The sequence below is a fragment of the Myotis myotis genome, unplaced genomic scaffold (assembly GCF_014108235.1).
Source record: "Myotis myotis isolate mMyoMyo1 unplaced genomic scaffold, mMyoMyo1.p scaffold_m19_p_8, whole genome shotgun sequence".
Lineage (NCBI taxonomy): Eukaryota > Metazoa > Chordata > Mammalia > Chiroptera > Vespertilionidae > Myotis > Myotis myotis.
Genome location: NW_023416390.1, coordinates 10443495 through 10466060, shown reverse-complemented (window position 1 = coordinate 10466060; position 22566 = coordinate 10443495). Strand labels below are relative to the sequence as shown.

Below are 22566 nucleotides of genomic sequence, written 5' to 3'. Positions count from 1 at the left end.
ATTTTATAAGAATATATATATTTAGGACACTGAAATACCTGTTAGTTACATTCCTAAATACTAGAGGCCCAATGCACGAAATTCATGCAAGAGTAGGCCTTCCTTCCCCCGGCTGCCAGCACCAGCCTCCCTCTGGCACCCAGGACCCGGGCTTCCCTCGCAGCCCCGACTTTGTCCAAAAGGTCTTCTAGAAGGACGTCTGGTCTAATTAGCATATTATGCTTTTATTACTATGGATTAACTACATCATGGAACAGCACAGACAGAAGAGTATATTTAACAGAATAGTCTTGGAATCACATTTGGTGTCTTTTTCTAATAAGATTTTAGAGAGAGGAAGGGAGAGGTACAGAGAGACAGAAACATCAACGTGAGAGAGAAACATTTATTGGTTGCCTCCTGAGCACCCCCTACTGGGGACTGAACCCACAACCTGGGCATAGGTCCTGTTCAGGAATCAAACCAGTGACCTTCGGCTCATGGGGAGATGCTCAACCAACTGAGCCACTCCGGCTGGACTCACATTTGGGTTTAAATCTTGACTCTACACCACTCTCTCAGTGGCCTTTAGCAAGTTATTTGACTTTTCTGATATTCAATTCTCACATTTGTAAAAATAATAATCTCTACCTCACAAATCTTCTATGTGGCTTAGATGGAAATCTGAGTACTCAGTATAGTGTTGAGAATGTATTATCTATGCAATAATAGTAGTTATGTTTACTAATATTAATATTATGATTAAGAGAGTGTGGCTTTGCTGGTAGTTAAACCTGAACTGGACTTAAAACTCAGTTCTTCGCCCTCACCGGTTTGGCTTAGTGGATAGTGCTGGCCTGCGGACTGAGGGGTCCTGGGTTCAATTCTGATCAAGGGCATATGCCCAGGTTGCAGGCTCAATCCCCAGTGGGAGGTTGGGGGGTGTGCAGGAGGCAGCTTATCAATGATTCTCTCTCATCATTGATGTTTCTATCTTTCTCTCCCTTACCCTCCCTCTCTGAAATCAATTATCTTAAACACAAACAAAGAAAACTCAGTTCTTCCACTTATTGTATGACCTTCAGAAAATTTCTTCACCTGTCTGAGCCTAAGTTTATTCACTTGCAGAAAGGGAACATACATATCTAAATCACAGGGCTATTATGAGCAGGTACACCATTTTATGTGTTAGTTCCTTCCATGAATCAGATCATGCCCAGAGAAACACCCTTTAGGATGGAAGTCCACAAACTGGAGTATTTCCAGAAGACATGAAGGTATGAGAACACTGAAATGTGATGGGTAGAGAAAAATGGAAGTGTCTGGTATACAAAAAGAGAAAATTTAAGAGTATACGATAGCCGCCTTCATGTGGAAAAATACATTTGTAGCTAGAAAGAATAACATGATCCAATTAGTGAGTGTTCCAAGAACAGCAGACAGAAAATACTGTTTTTGATCGATGGTTGGTTGAATCTGCAGATGTAAAATCTAGGAATATGGAAGGTCAACTGTGTAACCACAGACCTATCTCAAAGTGGACCTATCCTGTTTCTAACAAGATACTGAGTTGCTTTGCCCAGACAGCAGACCAAAACCACAAAGCATACAGCGGAAGCATAGGAGAAAATTTTGACCTCCAGCTGCACTTGGAACCCACCCTCCACCCCCATCCTTCCCCCCACTCCCATAAATGTTTCTAGAGAATGACAACAACTGGATTTTTAAAAACAATTAAATTTCTTAATGACAGCAACTAAGTAGCATTTTTATCATAACATCGATTCTGTCCATTCACTATACTTTTCCTGAGTTTTCCTACATGCAACTAGATGTCTTTAATGTTTTTCTTCTATGCTGTTCCTATAACTTCACTATTAAAACATATTAAACTACTTTTTTTTTTCTTCCCCACCACTGCCTGCCCCCCTATTAAACTATTTTTTTAAAGTTGGTTATGCTAGGTGACTTTAAGGTCCTTCTAATCCCAAAATTCTGTATAACTCTTTTAATGTTTCTTGAACCTCAGTATTCTCTTTACTTTTATTCCCAAATTTACAAAGAAAATGCAACATAACTTTTACATAAAATATTCATTAACCCAAAATCTGAAGTAGGAAATATTAATTCATATACAGGGAGGATGAAAAAGTGTTAAGTAGATCTTTAAACATATTTTTTAAAAAAAAACACACATGCTAGTGGTTAAATATTTCAAATGGAAAACTTTCCAGGATATGTCACATGGTCTAAAAATATGAGACCCCTGAAAAACTGCCAGAAAAAAATATTTCAATGTATATTCATATATGTGTGCAATAAAAGAGGCCTTTAACCAGAAAACTCTTTATTTTTTGTTCCTTTTTAAAATTCTTTCTTTTTTTGCATATATGCTATATATATGCTATGTCTGAAATTGTTTTGTTCCCCTAGCTCTAATAAACCCTCTCCTTCCTCCCTATTAGCTCTCTCAGTTAAATACTCAGCCAAATGTAAACACTGCTATGTATGCCTGCGTGCAATGGCTCCGATTATACAAGCAAGCGCTTCCTGAACGCAGAACAGACAGGGAACTGCTGTCTGCCTCATTGGAGCCTAGGATGTTTCTGTTTACAAACCCTGGAGCCAGCCAGGGGCCACTACTGGAGGCAGTGCTGTTTGCTTCCTTGCTACACTCAGCCTTTGTCTGGGTCTGTGTCAAAGAAAGAACAACATCGTTGCATGTGCAGCAAGCAACAAAAGAATTCTTAAATAACTGATGGTTATTTGGCTCCTAAATCTTTTACAACTCTGCATGAAAAAGCAAATTAGGAATTTGTTCTTGTTTTTAATTTTTTAAGCAATGTACTTTTCATAAAAGCAGAGGGAAAACATTAAAATCAAAACAATTAATGTGATTACAATTAAATGAATTCCTTAGCAAAATAATTTAGATTGCCAAATATTGTTTCTGTGATAATGATATATTATACAGTTCAATGTTTTGAACAAATATTTCTATAAAAAATAAACAATTTTATTTTAATTATTATGTTTAGAATGGCAAATATACAGCAATCATGATCACAGTAATGTTTATGTTTAATGTCCTAAAAACAAATTAATAGGAGCATATTTCTTTTTTTTCAAGTTGGTATTTAATACTACTTAAGACTTAAAGTTAACTTGCCTCAATCATTATGAATAGACTTTGTTTGTAAGAAACAAATAACAACAATAAACAAAAACAGTCCATAATCTGCTAAGTCCAGACATTTTATGGCTGAATTATAAAATGTAAAACTAAGGGAGAGAGAAACAGTTGAATTAAACAACAACAAAAAGTTTAAAAAGACAACAGGAAAGACATTCAATGCCTAGCTTTCTTATTAACTTCTAGCTTAGTAAGGTTTATAATTTTAATTTCTTTAAAATAGGTGTTTTGTGATTAAAAGAGATTGAATTTCAGCATTGTATTTCTTTTATTCAAGAACAGATTAAAACTAACAAAGTTAATTATATTTCATCAGAATAAAGTCATTAAGTAAGTGTAAAAAGAGCATTTAAGCAAATAGATTAAGAATTTTTATAAAGCCCTAACCAGTTTGGCTCAGTAGATAGAGCGTCGGCCTGCAGACTCAAGGGTCCCAGGTTTGATTCCGGTCAAGGGCATGTACCTCGGTTGCAGGCACATACCCAGTGGGGAGTGTGCAGGAGGCAGCTGATCAATGTTTCTCTCTCATCGATGTTTTTGACTCTCTCTATCCCTCTCCCTTCCTCTCTGTAAAAAAAATCAATAATATATATATATAAAAGAATTTTTAGTAAAAACAAAAAATAGAAGATAAAGATTAATCTGCAGCCTATGCTACATTTTTAAAAAATCCATTATAATTAGGAAAAATAGAAATCTAATCACTGCGCTATTTGTTATTAAAATCAAATAAAAATCCTCAGAATACAAAATCAAACCAAAGAATTTAATCATTCAGAGATCCCTAGTCAAATTTCCTAACTGGTCTATATAAAAATGATACTTAAAAAGTATCATACAAAAAGCCATTATTCTCAGAAAATGATCATGAAATAATTTGACTATAAAAAATGGAAATTACATTTTCTAGTTATTTGCTGACTAGACCAAAAAATATGTTTGGCACTGTACAGATAACCCCCTCCCCCATTTGATGTTCTTTAAATTATGATAACAACTTGTACTCACTTTGATAAGGAAAGCATGACTACATGTAGAAAAAAATTAGTTTTCTAGTTTTTCCCATATTGTTCCTTCTTTCAAAGCATTTTTAAATTATAAAACATAAGCTATACACATAAAAGTGTTTATAATACAAATGTACAGTTTAATAAATTATTATGAAGTAAATAAACACTCACATAGCTACCAGCTGGGCCAAGAAATAGAACATCCATAATCTCCAAAACCACCTTCCCACCTACCTGCTCCTTCTTGGTCATAACAGCTTTCCTCCTCCCCAGAGATAGCCACTATCCGGACTTGTGCTAATCATTTTTTCTCACTTTTCTTAATAATATTACATTCTCTGTGTGCTTAAGTTTGCCTATTTCTGAATTCTATGTAAATGGAATTTCTGTGCCTTGCTTTTTGTTTAATAATGCTTTGAAGAGTTAATCATGCTGCTGTGTGCATATAAAATTCAATCAGGGTTTCTTTTCTATGTAACAAATGCAGTTATTTTTCCTTGTAATGAATCTGGAATTTATAATGCTAATTAAATAATCACTACAGCTAATCCCTATTAAGCATCATAGAAACATTCCATAAATGAATATATTTAGTTTGTTCTATTCAGTACTTTTAAAGTATCCAATTTTGTTGGCAAGAGAAAAATATTAAACAAAGCAGACAAATGAAAAGACTGCACATCCTCTTGCTGTTTCTAATTTTGGGGCAACAGAGGCAGTAGCTAGGAGCCAAGAAAGCCAGAGTTAATAAAAGATGCACTCTTGGATAGGGACTGAGCAGAAATAAAAGCTTTTTTAAAGCTTGCTTTATGCCACTCTACCTTTACAAAATGTTTACATTAATACCTGTTTTCATTAGCCAAAAGAAATCTGAAGAGGATTTTCACTCTTATGAAAAAGGCAGTAAGTGAACATAGAGCCCCGCGTTTGCTGTGCAGTGAGCCGTTACAGAGGCAGCGCAGGCCTGAGCGGGGAGTGGCGCTCCAACCTGCTTCCTCGGGAGCTACACTCAGCAGCTCAGCATCAACTGCCCTAGCTCTGAACCATGTCTGTGAACATCTGTGCTTTACCTTGATTTATTTTGTGCATCTGTTAGCAACAAGATGTGTCCTAAGGTAATTGCTTCTTTGCTTTACACCAGTTGGGCCTACAAAATATTTCATAGGAACACTATACTTTCAGATAGCAGAGGAAATCTTTATCTGAAACCATTGGAATCCTTGAAATTCATCTCTTCCATAGTTCCCAGGTTGTTCTGTTATCCCCTGCCCTCATCTGACAATTCTTTAAAAGGGACCTTCTAAACATACACATCTGGTGTTCCATGAAAGGACAGTAAAAGGGATAGTGTTTTCATCAGATCACCATTGATGATTCTAACCCAGGCTGTCCATAAATAAATCCTCAGTTCCTACAAATCCCACTCCGTATGTAGCAAGAGTAGAGAGTTAAAGTGAGAGAAAATCTAGGGCAGTGGTGAGACAAACGGAGTTTAGAATTATTGTTGCTGGGACTGTATCATTCTCCAACATAGGCACTGCTTTTTCCCATCCCATTAGCTCTTCTTTAACCTAAGCTCTCTCTTTTTAACTTAACTATTTTATGTTCCCTTCTTTGTCCCTGTATATATTCCTGTCTGAAAACCTGTCCTAAAGGCACCCACGTGTCCTGCTTAAAAGCAATGAAGCAATTCCAGGAAGTTTTATTTTCAGTCCAACTTTTTCATGGTTTTCAAACAAAAAACCTCAGTTACAATCTTTGTGAGGTAAAGGTGAGATAAAAGCAATTCAAGTTAAAAAAATATTTTACATCAAATTGCAACACAAACCACATTAATCTTTTTAAATGAGTGATTGTTCAATAGCTCCAATACTTTGATAGATCCAACACTTTCAAAAATCATCAACTAAAAACACTGACCTAACAAAAAAGAAAAATTACTGCCCTAATCGATGTGACTCAGTGGATAGAGTGTCAGCCCATACACCGATGGGTCGAGGGTTCGATTCCCAGTCAAGGACACGTACCTAGGTTGCAGGTTCTATCCCCGGCAAGTCTGGGAAGCAACCAATGTCTCTCTCTCACACTGATGTTTTTTTCTCTCTCTCACTCTTCCTTTCTCCTTTCCACTCTCTTTTTTGAGAAAATAGGAGCAAAGCAGGTAGGTATGGGGCGGAATTGATATTCAATAGCGCAGAGCTAACAAAACTTCAGAATGAAAGCTGTCTGACCAACACTACATAACACGTGTAAATAGAATCTTGCTACTACTGCATTAAAGAATATCTTCAAAGGATACATACTCTTCTTTATTTCTCTTGTACATTCTCCTCTAATATTTTTAACAAGTATAAAAAGAAACATTTCATTTTGCCTCTTGCTAAAATGCTTCATAAAGTACTAAGCAAAGTCTTTTTTTAGCTATACTTAGCCATTTCCTATCTATTCAATCAGTTTAAAGCAATCACAGAAGCAGTAAAAACTGAACAATTATTCTATATTCACAATAGCTACAAGCCTATCTGAGGCTCTGCCAACATCAGCTTCTCGTAGGCTTTCTTTCCAGCTCGGCGTGAGATGAAGACATCTGCTGCCAGACACTGGGATTGGAATTTCTAATCTTAACGGCACAGCGTAAATGAGAATGTGATTTCTTAAACCCAGTTCTAGATGCAATTCAATCTTTCCTCATCAACTTAATGAATAATTTTCTTTTAAAATACAAGTATATTCTTATACTACGGTCATCCAAAAACCTTTAACACTAAATGCAATGAACTGGGTTTATTTAGTTTGTCTTTTATAAAAGACAAATTTTCTGCCAGCTTTTCTAACTTGGTTATTTTGTTTACTTTATAGTTAGGGAGGTTAATTATACCAACTCCAGAAATCTTATCAAGAATTGTTACAAAGTAAGTGTCCAAATCTTGCAATATTATACACTTCTTTCTACTCTGGAAAGTTACAAACACATTAGGATGAGTTAAGCAAGTAAAAGAATACTGTAGATATAAATTCATTTATTTAAACTAAAGGCTGACTTTCTTTTTAAACAGAGTAGGTACTGCAAAGTCTCTCGTGGTTGGAAGAGACTTTGAATAATATAGCTCACTTTCCTTTTTTATTTATTTTTTTATTTTTTATTTTTAAAAAAATACATTTTATTGATTTTTCACAGAGAGGAAGGGAGAGGGATAGAAACATCGATGAGAGAGAAACATCGATCAACTGCCTCCTGCACACCCCCCACTGGGGATGTGCCCGCAACCAAGTACATGTCCCTGACTGGAATCGAACCTGGGACCCTTCAGTCCGCAGGCCGACGCTCCATCCACTGAGCCAAGCCAGCCAGGGCCCACTTTCCTTTTTAAAAAAAAAAAAAAAGTTTTTATTGATTTCAGAGAAAGGAAGGAAGAGGAAAAGAGAGATAGAAACATCAATAATGAGAGAGAATCATCAATGGGCTGCCTCTTACACACCCCTTATTTGGGATCAAGCCTGCAACCCAGACATGTGCCCTGACTGGGAATTGAACCGTGACCTCCTGGTTCACAGGTCCACACTCTACCACTGATCCACACTGGCAGGGAACAGTTCACTTTCCTAAAGTGTCAGATTTCTGGTTTTAGGTAGTATGTGGACATGTATCAGTAAAAGTTTTCTCTCTTTTGTCCACTTACTGAGGTAGAAAATCTCAACCTGGTAACAGTGGATCTCTATAACTTTCAAACATTTGCTATTCTCCCTTTTAACAGAGAAAGGGAGCTTTAAGTATCATACAATTTGGCAAGCAACAATATCTGGCTAGTTAATACGAGGGTTTTGTTTTCATCTTACTAATTTTTAAATAAATACTTTATAAAGTTACCCTCTATTTATGATATTGGCTTTACATTACAGTATGATGATGTTTCCCTTTAAAATATATACTTTTTAATGAGATGATCAAACAAAAATATTAAATAATGTGTAATGTAAATATAGAAAACCTTTGTAATGTGAAAAAATCATAAAGTGGTCCTTGAATTTTAGGAAATGTAATCAAGTATTTTCAAAATATCCTTTTTCTCCCCCTCCCAAATGAATTAACAAACAAATATAAACAGGTCCCCTGTTTAAGTGGTTATATAACAGCTGCGTATACAGAGTAATGGCTAAACAAATAGAAAGTAATGGCTAATAACATACTCTGGAAGCAAAACATCTAGATTTTAATTTTGGCTCTACCACTTACTAGCTGTATGACTTGGTAAATTATGTATTTGTGCCTTAGTGTTCTCAACATAAAGTAAGCACATAAGAGTAACCATCTCATATGCTTCTGTAAGGGTTAAGTAGAAAGGTTTAAGGCATATAGAAGAAGACTATAAGCACACACTGAGTGCTCAAAATGTTACTTAGTATTGATTTCACTATATATTAAATGCCTGAATTCCCTTTATGTTCACTTTAAAAAGCCTGCTCATTCTGTCTAATAATTATAATCCTGATAAAGTGAGTTACAATTTCACTACTAGATTTATCCCATCTGGAATAATATTTCCTAAGAATCTTACATTTACTTGTATTTTATGAAGCAAGACCCATTAAATAAATATCTAACACCAGTATCTTAAGGCCAAGGGGAAAGAGAACTAAGAACAGCATTTGTTGATGGGGAAAGGAAGAACAGTGCCTGAAAAGGTTACCAAGTCATACTGGATACAAAGAGGAATGGTTTTCTAAGAAAAAATAAAGGCCTCAGAAAATAAGATCTCAAAAGAAGAAAAGTACCTAATCTCCTTTAATTCCAAAATTATATGTAGATTCAGGTCTACTTCTAACTATATTCTAAATAGGCACAGAACTACTAGCAAGTATTTTTTAAAGTTGCTGGTATAAGAGGAAATCTTTGAAAAAATAATAATGGAGGTATTAAGACCTAGAATATGAGTTATCAATCCATAAATCTCCTCACTTATAGTCAGTTTTGTCTTGGGAGAATTATCTGATAATGTGGTTTCTGGCTGAACACATGCTATAAGGACTCTGATGGAAACCTCAGACCTGAACCTCAGATTGGCAAAACAACTGGCATCTATTTCTAAATATCAGAAGTTCTTTTTCCATTATTTCCCTTTTTATTTTAAAGGGTAATAATTCTTCTAAATGGAGGAAAACAACATGTATAGTCTACTTCAGATGCTGAGATTGGAGGAAAAAGCTTTTTTTGAGAACAGAGAGCTAGTTGCCAGAAGTCATTGGTGATTTATGGCTCAAATAGAACCTTAATTTTTATGGTACATAACAATGCTCACATACCTTTTTCCAACTTTAATAATTAATTATTTAATTATGTTTAAACAGACATTTCATTCATGTCTCAACAAAAAGCATCAGACTTCCCATTTTGTTAAATTTTTTAGGAAACAACAGCCAGAATAAATAGTCTAAGGAGATTTCATTTATTTGTGCCCTAATTACCTCCAAAAAAACTATGTAAGGTAGTTCTTAAGACTACACAAAATCTGTAATTAAAAAAAAAATTTAGAACTGGACAGAAGTGGAGTAATCTTGCTTCAATCCCCTAATTCTACATCAAAGTAATCCTTGAATGATTTTAATGTGAAATTCTGTGGCTCAACAAAATACATTCACTTATGGTCATGTGGTTAGTCTGTCAGGTTTTCCCTGACAATTCCTCCTCATATTCTTAAAGATCCACTGCTAAAAAAGAAAAGAAGATCCACTGCTACCATATGCTTTGGTTTATATTACTTACGTATCTCATGATCTTCACCTGCAACTGTGTGTGGGAAAGAAACACACAAAACAACATTTTTCTGAGGGCCATCCCTCAGCCATCCATACATTCCTCCATTGCTACTGGGTCTGACCCTACTGGATGTGCAAGTTCTAGCGGTGAGAAGGCAAGTAAATGTGATGGTGGATATTGTGTAAATGTATACTTAATGAGAAAAATATAATTCCACTAATGCAATGAATGGCGTGAAGTCAGCAAGTAAACTGTTCATCTGAAAACAATGTAGAGACATAAGAAGATTAACAGAGAACATTAGGTATCCTCTGTTGTTCCCTAGAGCAGTAGTTTTCAGCCTTTTCCATCTCATGGCACACATAAACTAATAACTAAAATTCCGCAGCTCCCCAGAAAAGACATATTTTTGCCAACTTGGCAAAAAACATAGGTATAATTTTGATTCATTCACACTGGACAGCTATTGTTGTGTTGGCTATTGTCATTTTTTTTATTTGACCATCAAGGGAAAAGAGATCAGTGTCCCTGAATAAACAGTTAGGTGTTGCATGTTTTAAAAATTATTGTGCACAAGGGTTCCCTTTTCTCTATATCCTAACCAACACTTGTTTGTTAATTTACTGATGATAGCCATTCTGATAGGTGTGAGGTGGTATCTCATTGTGGTTTTAATTTGCATTTCTCTGATGATTAGTAACGTGAGCATCTTTTCTTATGTCTATTGGCCATCTGTATATCCTCTTTGGAGAAGTGTGTATTCGGGTCTTTTGTCCATTTTTAAAATTGGATTGTTTGGTTTTGGTGTTGAGTTTTGTAAGTACTTTATAAATTTTGGATACTAACCCCTTATCAGATGTATCACTGGTGAATATGTTCTCTAAAGAGTTTTTGCACAACGAAGGAAATTATCAACAAAATGAAAGACAACCCACTGAATGGGAGAACATATTAAATTATTATTTAAAATGTAGCTCCTGTTATCCCTATCAACAGAAACTATCAGTATCAACAGAAACAGGCAAGGAAGGGATGAAATGACTAGATTTCAGACTATTTTAAATCATTTATTTCAAAGCTAGTTAGCTTCATTCTTGAAAAATAACAGTACAAATGGGCAATAAATATAAGCAAACTTAAAATAGAAAACAAAAAATATATGAACCTCACTAATAAAAACAAAGCAAATCATTTTTCAAAATGATCACAGCAAAGTTTTATTTTCATAATACTAGTGCTGATAAAAATAAATGAAATATGCACTCTTGTATACCACTGATGGAAATGTGAACTGTTTTTACCAAAAGCTATTTGATAATGTATGAGGAACTTTATTATTTTTGTTAGATACAGAAATTACAATTCTGGAAATTGTAATTTAATTTTATATATACAAATATATGTCTAATATTCCCTCATGATTAGATTCAGGGTATGTATTCTTGGCTAAAAAACAGTACTATATGAGCGACACTGTGGCTTGCTCTGGATATCACGGATGTTCATCTGCCCTGTATTAATTGTGTTAATCTTAACTACCTCATCATGCTGTTGTCCAATTTCCTCACTTTATAATTACTAAATTTTTTCTGTTAATATGTGGGAAATACTTTAGAACAATGCAAATATCCTCCTGCCCATAAATTTGGATCTTTTGATGATTCCTGCCTAATCCAGTCCTTACAATGATATTTGCAGAATAATAATTTTCCAACTGCTGCCCTCCTCCATCTATCCATTGGCACTTAGCATTCTACTATAAGCAAGTGCTCTCTCTTTTCCCTTCTCTACTACCAGCATAGACTCATTAATTTGTTTTCCTTCCAATAGCTTACAATTTATTACTGTACTGTTTTAGCACTCAAATTATCTCTAATTTGGCCAGTGGGAGTTCCTTCAAGCTGGCTCCTGTGTCCTTGTGACAAGTCTCCATCCTATTTGGGGGCATTTCTTTCCTTACTTTCTAATGTTAGAAGCTGTTTCAGACTGATCTAGCATCTATCCTACTCTTGTCCTAAAATAAGCCACTTTTCCAAGAAGTCCAAGTTTCTTTGAGTGGAGAGTTAGTTGTATTAGAAACTAAATTAGGGTTTCATGTATGTTCATTGCTACTAGGGTGCTTTTGCTTTTTGTCCTTTTCAACAAATTGAACTAAGAAATATATGTGAATATATATATGCATATATTACATACACACGTATTTAAATATATACACAAATATATATGTACACATATACATATATACATGACCACATATACATGCATATAATAGATACATATACATATTTTTAAAAGTCATAAATCCATACTGACACCTTGAATTAAAATCTATTCTCATAATATTCTCGTCTTCCCCATATATAACTGTGTTCCTCTTCTTCAGTAAGAACACTGGCTCCAAGAACATCAACACATATAGTCATTTTATATATATTTTTTTTATTGATTTCAGAGAGGAAGGGAGGGAGGGGGAGAGAGGGAGAGAGAGAGAGAGAGAGAGAGAGAGAAACATCACTGACGAGAGAGAATCATTGATTGGCTGTCTCCTGCACGCCCCCCTACTGGGGATGGAGCCCACAACCTGCGCATGTGCCCTTGACTGGAATCGAACCCAGGACCCTTCAGTCCCCAGGCTGACACTACCCACTGAGCCAAATCAGCTAGGGCTAGTCATTTTCTTAATCCTATAATATAATACATCCACAATTGTTTTAGAATTGCTTTGTCCACATTACTGAAAACAAACCTAAAAAGAGTTCAGTATTTGTTTGCAGTTCTTCCGCCATCTCTTATATCCCATCTCACCCAAAAGAATATATATAGCCAAAATTATCTTTGCAAAAATCCGTATATTAGTTCTTTCCTTTTTCCTTAAGTGTGATTATGATACAATTGGGCTCATTTGTTTCAGTTTTATTTTAGTTTGGGGGTTCCCCCCTTCCCTTCCTTATTGATTTAATTTAATTTTTTGCATATATATATATATATGTATTAGTAACATGATTCCAAAAGTCAAAACTACATATAAAAGGCTATACTCAGAGAACTTCACTACTTCCTGTATCCTTTCCACTCCACCCCCTCTATCCCTTGTAAGTAATAAACTTCATTATTTTCTGGCTTATCCTTTCTTTGCTTCTTTTTGTAAAGATAAGCTTTCTGACCTTCATGAAAGACAGCATACTGTATATGCTTTTTATTCATCTAACATTATCTCTAGAAATCACTCCATATCAGTTCATAAAGATCTTACTAATTTTTTTTCTTACAGCTGCATAGTTAGTACTCCATTACAGGTATGTACCGTAATGTATTTCAAGTAATCTGCTATTCTTAGACATTTGGAAAATTTCCATTATGCAGTTACAAATAATACTGCAATGGATGACACTATGCATATATATTTTCATACTATTGGAGGTGTCTCTTCAAATTCTTAACAAATGGGGGTACTGGATGAAAGAGTAAGCACACATGCAGTTTTCTTAATATTGCCAAACTCTCCTCCTCAGGGGCTGGAATGTACTATATGTTGACTCACTTGGTAATATACCAAAACCTTGGAAATCCTGGTGCACTGCTTTTGGATTTCAGGTGTACCTAAATATAGTCTCATGATGCTGGAACTCTCCCTCTCACTCCTGCCAAACCTGAATGATATATATATATCCTCACCTAAGGATATTTTCCCATTGATTTTTAGAGAGAGTGGAAAAGAGAGGGAAAGATAGAGAAAAACACAATGTGAGAGAAACACATAGACTGGTTGTCTCCTACACATGCCCTGACCAGGGCCCCGGGCCAGGGAGGAGCCTGCAACTGAGGTTTGTGCCCTTGACTGGAATCGAACCTGGGATTCAGTCCACAGGCCAATTGCTCAATCCACTGAACCAAACCAGCCATGGCTGTTTGTATATATTTTTTAATTTTGCAAATTTCTAGAGAAAGGAATTACAAGGAAAAATAAGTTACTTTAGTTACTTACTTAGTGGTGTTGTATCTGGAGGTGGAAAATTCTCGGTAAAGTTGACATTACACAAGTCTGTGCTACAGCAGCAGAAACGATATGTTCCATTCTGAATTGAGGGAGGGGTGGTAGTTACAATGCATTCCTCATGGTGACACTCTTCAGGATCTCCAAGGTGAGACCAACATCCTACAAATTAATATAAATGTAAACATTGACCCTTATAATGTTAAGGGTCAATACGATAAACAAAATTAAATGAAAACAACAAACTAAGAAATAACTGAAATAATTGCAATCAATGTTAGAGTGAGTACTCATCAGTTATAAAATACTTTTGCAAATCAATAGGAGACAATTTTTTTAAATAACAGGAAAATGGCAAAGTTTAAATAGGCATTTCATGGGGCGGGGGAGCCAACAACAAAATGTTTAACTGCATCATTAATATAAGAATTATTAAAGCAACAGTAGATTTCATTTTTGTCTACATTAAATTGATCTAAGTTTAAAAAGTAATAATATACTACTGTAACAAGGAATCAATAACACTCTCACACACTATTGGAGGGAATGTAAATGTATATAGCATTTCTGGAAAACCAGATGGCAATTTTTCTAAACAGCCTTTAAAATATTCATGTTTTAAAATCTAATAATTCTACTTTGAGGTATCTATTCCAAAGAAATAATTAGATAAGATCAAAGATTTATGTTCAAAGATGTTCACTGAAGTAGTATGTATTATAGTGAAAACCAGAAAACAACATAATGATCAACAGAGTAATGTGTAAGTAAACTGCCATATGTGTATACAATGAAATATTGTGCAGAGGTTAAAAATGCTTTATATATACACATACACACACACACACACACACACACACACACACACACACACTCACGGTCTTGGGGAAACATTCATGATATAACTCTCCCAAATCAATCAATAAAAATTTTTTAAAAAATATAAATAATTGGTGTGAAATTATTTATAGTTTATCCTAACTTTGGGTAACAAAAAGTACACACACATATAAACATAGAGGGACACAGAAAACACACCTAATAGAATAAATTAGTAGAATTTAAAAAATTCTTAGGAGTATGAAATTGTACGTGTTTGTTTTTCTTAGTTTTCTGTATTTTCTAAATTTCATAAAATAAGGCTATTATAATAAGAAAGATATTATTTAAATCACCTAAAAATCAATTCCATTTATAAATTTGGGCTTTGTGAGTGAATATATATACATGGATATATACTTCTAAATTACTGTTTTCCAGGAGAGGGTTTTAACCTACCTCCATGCTTTTCAGATAAACTTCAATTTTATGAAACACAAAGTTATTTCAGGTAAGAAAAGTAGAACTTGCCTTGTTTTACGAGATTGATGTCCCCTTTTGACTTCTCCCAGAGTCCATAGCAGGTGCTACCTTTTGAGCATAATATGGTTCCATTTTCATGAGAGATTCGACTCTCGCCTATCCCAAGGTCTTGTTGATATGGATCTTTAAATGCACATAGACGTTCTTGATTCTGAGAAGCTAAATTAAAAAAAATAAAAGAATGACATTAATTTTATGGTAAAATTTGCAAAACATTATTATGTAAAATCTTAAGTCTTTTTAAAAGGCATTGTAAAGTTTCCTACTAAATTCCTAACAAGGGTCGAATAAATTTGTAGTTTCATATTTATTCAATTACTTCTCTCTTTCCATTAATTAATTTGTAACCTCCAAACAAGAAGCAAACTTGAAAATTCATTTCCCAAAAGCAACTCCACTCTTACACAAATTATTACCACTTTCTCCTATTAAATAATTTTGGTATCTGAATAAATAAATATCCAAAAATGTCCATGGCCCTAGCTGGTTTGGCTCAGTGGATAGAGCATCGGCCTGCGGACTGAGGTGTCCCGGGTTCGATTCCAGTCAAGGGCACATGCCTGGGTTGCAGGTTCGATCCCCAGTAGGGGGTGTGCAGTAGTAGGTGGCCAATCAATGATTCTCTCTCATCATTGATGTTTCTCTCTCTCTCTCTCCCACTCTTCCTTCCTCTCTGAAATCAATAAAAATATTTTTTTAAAAAATGTCCATGCTCGCCGAAACCGGTTTGGCTCAGTGGATAGAGCGTCGGCCTGCAGACTAAAAGGTCCTAAGTTCGATTCCGGTCAAGGGCATGTACCTGGGTTGCGGGCACATCCCCAGTAGGAGATGTGCAGGAGGCAGCTGATCGATGTTTCTCTCTCATCGATGTTTCTAACTCTCTATCTCTCTCCCTTCCTCTCTGTAAAAAAATCAATAAAATATATTTTTTAAAAAATGTCCATGCTCTAGCACTGGCTAGTGTGGCTCTGTGTGGACTGTGCATCAGAGGATCTCGGGTTCGATTCCTGGTCAAAGGCACATCCCACCCTGGTCGGGGTACATGCTGCAGGCAACCAATAGAGGTATCTCAAATCGATGTTCCCCTCCCGTTTCTCCTCTCTATCTCTCTCTCCTTTCTTCCCCACCCCGCCTTATACTCTCTTAAAAAAAAAAAAAATCAATGGAAAAATTATTCTCCAGTGAGAATTAACAGCAACAAAAAATGTCCATGCTCTGAATTATCAAACCTCTAAAACAAACAAATGAACCAGCCAAGAAGGCTAAATAATTTTGGGAAATTCTATAGTATTCACTTTTCTCATATTTTACAGTCAGCTACGGGAAGCTAAATATGCATCATTAGCCATGGAAAACTAAGGATGAGAAGAGTGACTACAAATGGATATATGATTTCCTTTGGGGGAGATGAAAATGTTCTAAAATTAGACTGTAGTAATGGTTGCACAACTCTATAAATTTACAAAAAGTGCCTGGCTGGCATGGCTCAGTGGTTGAGCATTGACCTATGAACCAAGAGGTCAGTTTGATTCCCAGTCAGAGCACATGCCCTGTTGCAGACTCAATCCCCAGGTTTCTATCTATCTCTTCCTCTCCCTTCCTCCCCCAAAATCAACAAAAAAACGTATTTAAAAATAACTAAAGAAATAAATTTATAAAAAGTCATTGTTCACCTAAAATGAGTGAATTTCATGTTATATAAATTATATCTTAATATATTTGTTTTTAAAAACTATGGCTACTGCCCAAGCCGGTTTGGCTCAGTAGATACCAGTATAGTGTTGGCCTGTGGACTGGAAGGGTCCCGGGTTCGATTCTGGTCAAGGGCACATGCCCGGATTGCAGCCTAGATCCCCAGTAGGGGGCATGCAGGAGGCAGCCCATCAATGATTCTCTCATCATTGATGTTTCCATCTCTCTCTCTCCTCTCTCTCTCTCTCTCTCTCTCTCCCTTCCTCTCTGAAATCAATAAATATATATATATTTTTAAAAAGCTATGGCTACTAGTGATCAAAAGAAAATGACTTTGTTATTAAAAATAGCAGTATGATAGCCAGAAGAAGAAATGCTCAATAATCCCTTATTCTGAAGCGACAACCCAATTTAGTTTTAATACCAATCAATCTTTTTCCATAAACATAATCTAATTTAACTAATTTCAAGAGAACATTTGCCACATAATTCATCAGCTAACAAATATTTACCAACATTACTGAGAATACCAAAGAAGTAAAAGGTTTTCAAAAGCAACAGCTGATCTTTATTTGGTTTCTTAAAGTAGACTTTCCTAATGTGTTTAACTAGCCAGAACTATTACACTTGGCCAATATATTCCTCATGGGCTTCTGATTTATTTCTTAATTTTGGGTGTATCTTATTTAGTGTGGCTTAATTCACTAGCACCTTAGCACTGGAGATGATTCATTAAAATGTTTCTGAACCCACAAAACCAAGGACCAAACTCTGGAGAAGGAATGAAAGAGCCAACAACTGTGTGCCCAAGCCAATTTAGACTCCTAGCCCTGTCATATCACAACAGAAAGCACCTTCAAAGTGCTGAGCTACACCACTAGGGTATTCACAAGTAGGTAATACAGAGTTCTCAAGTACTTATAATGGTCTTTTTGGACACAGACAATAATTATTAAATTTAGTAATCAGATGATAATTACTGAAAAATAAATGTGACTTGATTTCAACAATTTAAAACCACTTCAGGCAATCTTCTAGAAGATATTTATTAATATCAACTAAATGTCCAGAAAATATAGTAAAAAATAACTCTAAGGTATTAACCTAATTATGATTCTACCATATTTTTAACCAAATGTACTCACATATTCAAATTCCTTTAATGACAATCTTAATTATATTTTAGATTATCTTATACATTAAATACCAGTATTTCCTTAGATTATCCCCTAATTTGTAAACTTTACCAAATTATAAAAATTAAAAATATTTCTACATACGAAGTACATATAACACAAATTCATACTTAAAAGATTCAAACTACAAACATAAACTCTGTAATGTGAAAAAACATGCCTATGAGGCATAACTTCTTTTCCCTGTCCTACTCCATTTCTTTTCTTTTTTGACAGACAGATCCTGCCTCAGGTTTATTGGTACAAATAGCACAGGAGGACACCAGCTCCATGCAGTCAGCAGCCCAGGGGTCCCACCAGTCCTTCTGTCCTCACACTGGCAGTCAGAGGCTTCTACTGTGCAGCCTTCGTGGGGGCCTGGGAGCCTTTGGGAGCCTGAGCTGCAGCTGCACCCACAGCCTGAGGCTTGGTTTCGGCCTTGGCCTTTGGCCGGCAGAGCCTGAGCCCCATGGCAATGCGGGCACAAGCACGTTTCCCAAGTTTGGGGTGAGCGATGTAGGCAAGTCAACTGAGCTCGCAGCTGCTCCCCTTTGGGATATTGGGCCTGACCTCCTTGGGCTTGACCAGGCCTGATGGCCTCAGCGCATGCGCTCATGGCCTTGTTGGCTTGCATCTTCTTCAGGCCCTTCTTATTGTGCTTCTTGGCAAAGCGCCATGTTCCTTAGGAACTTGGGGTCTACTCCCTTAAGAGATTCGTATCTTTTTTTTTTCTTTCTTTTTTTTTATTGCTTAAAGTATTACAAAAAGTATTACATATGTCTCCTTTTTCTTCCCCCCGCCCTTGACAATCCTCTGGCCTCCCCTACCCCCGTGTCTTATGTCCATTGGTTATGCTTATATGCATGCATAGAAGTTCTTTGGTTGATCTCTCACCCACCCCCCTCCTGCCCTCCCACCCTCCCCGAGATTCATATCTTTGTGGTGGGGTTTCTTGATGCCGTTTCTGTGCCATTTTCAGGATTGCTTGTGTGTGGTGTGGTTCTTGGACTTGGCCATCTCTGCACCGTAGCCCGCAGACCCCCAGTGACCGGACGCCCAGGGACAGGAAGAGAAAGTGGAGGCCGTGGTGCAGCACGGGAAATACGGTCATCCAGGTGGGAAGGTACTACTCCCCACTCCATTTCTTAAGTTAAATGCTTCTTACCTAATACCAGATAGTGAAGCTATAAACCCACTCGTTTTCCCTTTTTGTCTTGATTGTTAGAAAGGACAGAATAAATTTCTGAACTCAATATCTCTTGTTTTCCACAACCAAAATATCCTTTTTTCCCTTCTCTTTTTCTGCTATCCATTTTGACTAGAACTTTGCGTTGACTACTGAGTTAATGAATCTAACTGTACTTGGAAGTATAAAGATCATACATAAATAAGTGCCTCATTTAATTTAAAAAGAAAAAGAAAATGTATATCCTTGTGAAAGAATAGATACAAAAATGAAAATTTTTGCTTTTCCTGGATCTCCTTTACAACTGAAAAGTAGCTAAAGGCCTGAATACATCAAAACTTTTTAGTGACATCTATAATAATAAAAGCATAATATACTAATTAGACCAGACGTTCTTTCGGACATCCTTCCAGACAACCTTCCGGACAAAGCCTGGCTGCGAGGGCCGAGGCAGCCGCTGCGGTGGGCAGGGACCAAGGTAGAGGACTGGCTGCCGTGGCAGCAGTCAAGGCCGAGCCCTTGCACGAATTTTGTGCATCGGACCTCTACTTATTAAATAATTTGATGATCGAAACCTAAAATTCCTCCTTATAAAAAAATTCAAAAATAAGCAAATCCAATCTCCCCTGTGTTTCCCTCTCCCCTGCTCCGCCCCCAACTAAGCTGAATTGATTATCAAAGCAATAGAGATACAATTGGAAGGGACTAAATTATATCTTTAATATCCCTCAGTTTTCACTAAATAATTTTTTTTCTTAAAATAACATGAGCCTACTTTTCAGGAATTATTTTATGATAGTGACATTAGTACAGGTCAATTATAATGTGATATTTTAAGAGTAACTTTCCAAATTATGATTCAGCAAATTCTTATACAATATAAAGGTATTCTAGCAAGAATTCTAACTAAACTGCCCTGGTCAAAACAAAGAAAGATTATTTTGTAAAACAGTGTTGTTTGTAGCTTTTTAAATGCTCTTTGTGGAATGAGTCTTAGCAATATCTCTGTACAAAGTTTTGAATTCTTCATAAATAATGTAGGAAAAGTAGGGATGAAATAAAGAGTACAAGAAACAGTATAGCCTAGCATTATATTGTCACAGATCACATACAGAGACCTAATCATTTACAAGTCAGTGTTCTAAATTTGTTAACAGCTAGACAAACTTTATTCAGTCAAGTATGGTCGATTAGCTCTTTTAAGGGACATCCTTAACCAGGTATACGGATTAGAGATGGATTTATTTTTTAATTATTCTCATTTTAAACAGGTGGTATTTGGTTATAATAAGCACTAAAACAATTTTGATTAACATAACTACATTAAACTAAAAAGAATCTCATCCAAACTGCTGATAGAGGCATCATCATAAAAGACAGAGCTGATCTGATCATGCTAAAAATCTCTTAGCTCCCTGATGCTCCTAGAATAAAATCCAAACACTATGTGTGCACATAAGGTCCTTTATGATATACTAGAGGCCCAATGCATGAAATTCATGAAAGGGGCTCAGCCCTCACAACCCCGGCTGCCTCGCAGCCCCAGTGTCGTCTGGACAGTCGTCTGCTGTTCAGTCTAATTACATATTAGCTCTTTATTATATAGGAGGATATCCAACAGAGCTACTTGATCACTTTAGAGGCCTGGGAATTTCTGTTTCCATAAGTCCCTTTCTCCATAAAAACTATTGAAAATTATATTTTTTAAAAATTATATTTTATAAAAAAAAATTATATTTTATAAATGCATTGGTATAAAGAGAATGTATTAGAAGAGAAACCAAGATGGTGGCATAGGTAAACACCGGAAATTGCTGCCTCCCACAACAACTTAAAAAATACAACTAAAAGACAAAACGGACATAATCCAGAACTACAGGAAGGCTGGCTGAGTGGAAATTCTACAACTAGAAGGAAAGAGAAAGGCACACTGAGACTCAGAGGAGGTGCGGAAGTAAAGTGCAGAGGTACGGAGGCTCAAGAGAGCGTGCGGAAAGGGGCTGGCACCTGAGGACGCCGCTGTCTGTTTGAATCGGGAGGGAGTCACAAGCTCCTGACTGCTCTGAACTCCAGTTCCCGGAAGTCTCTGGGGACCCAGGACTCATACAGGGAGAAACTAAACTGTCTGGCAGTGGGCAGAACTCGAAACTTGAGGGCGGCTTTCCCTCAGAGGTGCTTGCAGCAATTACCGGGACACTGAAACGCAGGGCCCCTTAGGGCAGGGCTGAGGATCGGCCATAGCTGCTTGCTCCGCCCTGTTGATTCCCTGAGACCCCGCCCCACCCAGGCTGTGGCAGAGGCTTTTGCATATGAATGCCCTGGCCCTTTGCAATCTGAAAATTACCTAACAAACTGCAGCTGGGCCAGAAAGACCCAGAGCTTCCAAGAGAAGGCCCAAGGCCCCACAGCGGCTTTCACTGCTTCACAGCTGGGCCTCATCTGGGCACCTCCAAACCCCCAAAAAGGAAGGGGAATCTGCAGATCTCTTCGTAGTTCCTGCTGAGTAGCTTCAGGCAGAGGCTAAATTAGCACCTCCTTAAATCCAAGAGCCAGTGTACCCAGTGGTCAGAGTGGGACCATCCAGATTACAACTCCTCAGATCCATAAGGGACACTCTCAGGGGGCAGACTCAGTGAGCACCAAAGCCCCACTGAAGCAAGTCTTGCCCCAGAAGGGTGTCTTCAGCACAGAAGTTCTCCCACTGCAGACACAGCTGATTCTCAAGGACAACTGGCCTGTAGGTCAATTCTCCCAGTGATACCTACAACAATCAAGGCTTAACTACAACAAGACTGTGCACATAGCCCACAAAGGGGTGCACCAAGAGTGTCCACCTCAGGTAATTGGGGAGGCTGAGCCACTGGGCCCTATAGGACACCTAGCACACAAAGCCACTCTACCAACACAGGGAAGCATAAAAAATGTGGAGACAAAGAAACAGGTCACAAATGACAGAAATGGAGGAAAGCAAACGACTGGATATAGAGTTCAAAACCATGGTTATAAGGTTTTTCAAGAATTTTCTGGAAACCACCGATAAATTTAGTGAGACCCTGGAGGATATGAAAAAAGACCAACTAGAAATTAAGCATACACTGACTGAAATAAAGAATAATATACAGCGATCCAACAGCAGACAAGAGGATCCCAAGAATCAAGTCAAAGATTTGAAATACGAAGAAACAAAAAATACCCAACCAGAAAAGAAAAAAGAAATAAG

General features: G+C 36.7%; 1 protein-coding gene and 1 pseudogene across 3 annotated transcripts in view; both read right to left on the bottom strand.

Moving 5' to 3' along the window:
* The window catches only part of BMPR2 (bone morphogenetic protein receptor type 2), a 124603-nt gene that overhangs the window by 41709 nt on the left and 60328 nt on the right, over positions 1 to 22566 (bottom strand). For all 3 annotated transcript variants that reach the window (XM_036320690.1, XM_036320688.1, XM_036320689.1), the window contains exons 2-3: positions 15282 to 15452; positions 13923 to 14093 (exon numbers count right to left, since the gene is read on the bottom strand). In XM_036320690.1, coding sequence (XP_036176583.1) covers positions 13923 to 14093; positions 15282 to 15452 — 342 coding nt within the window. The remainder of the gene's footprint in view (positions 1 to 13922; positions 14094 to 15281; positions 15453 to 22566) is intronic.
* Positions 17228 to 21202, bottom strand: LOC118662109 (annotated as a pseudogene).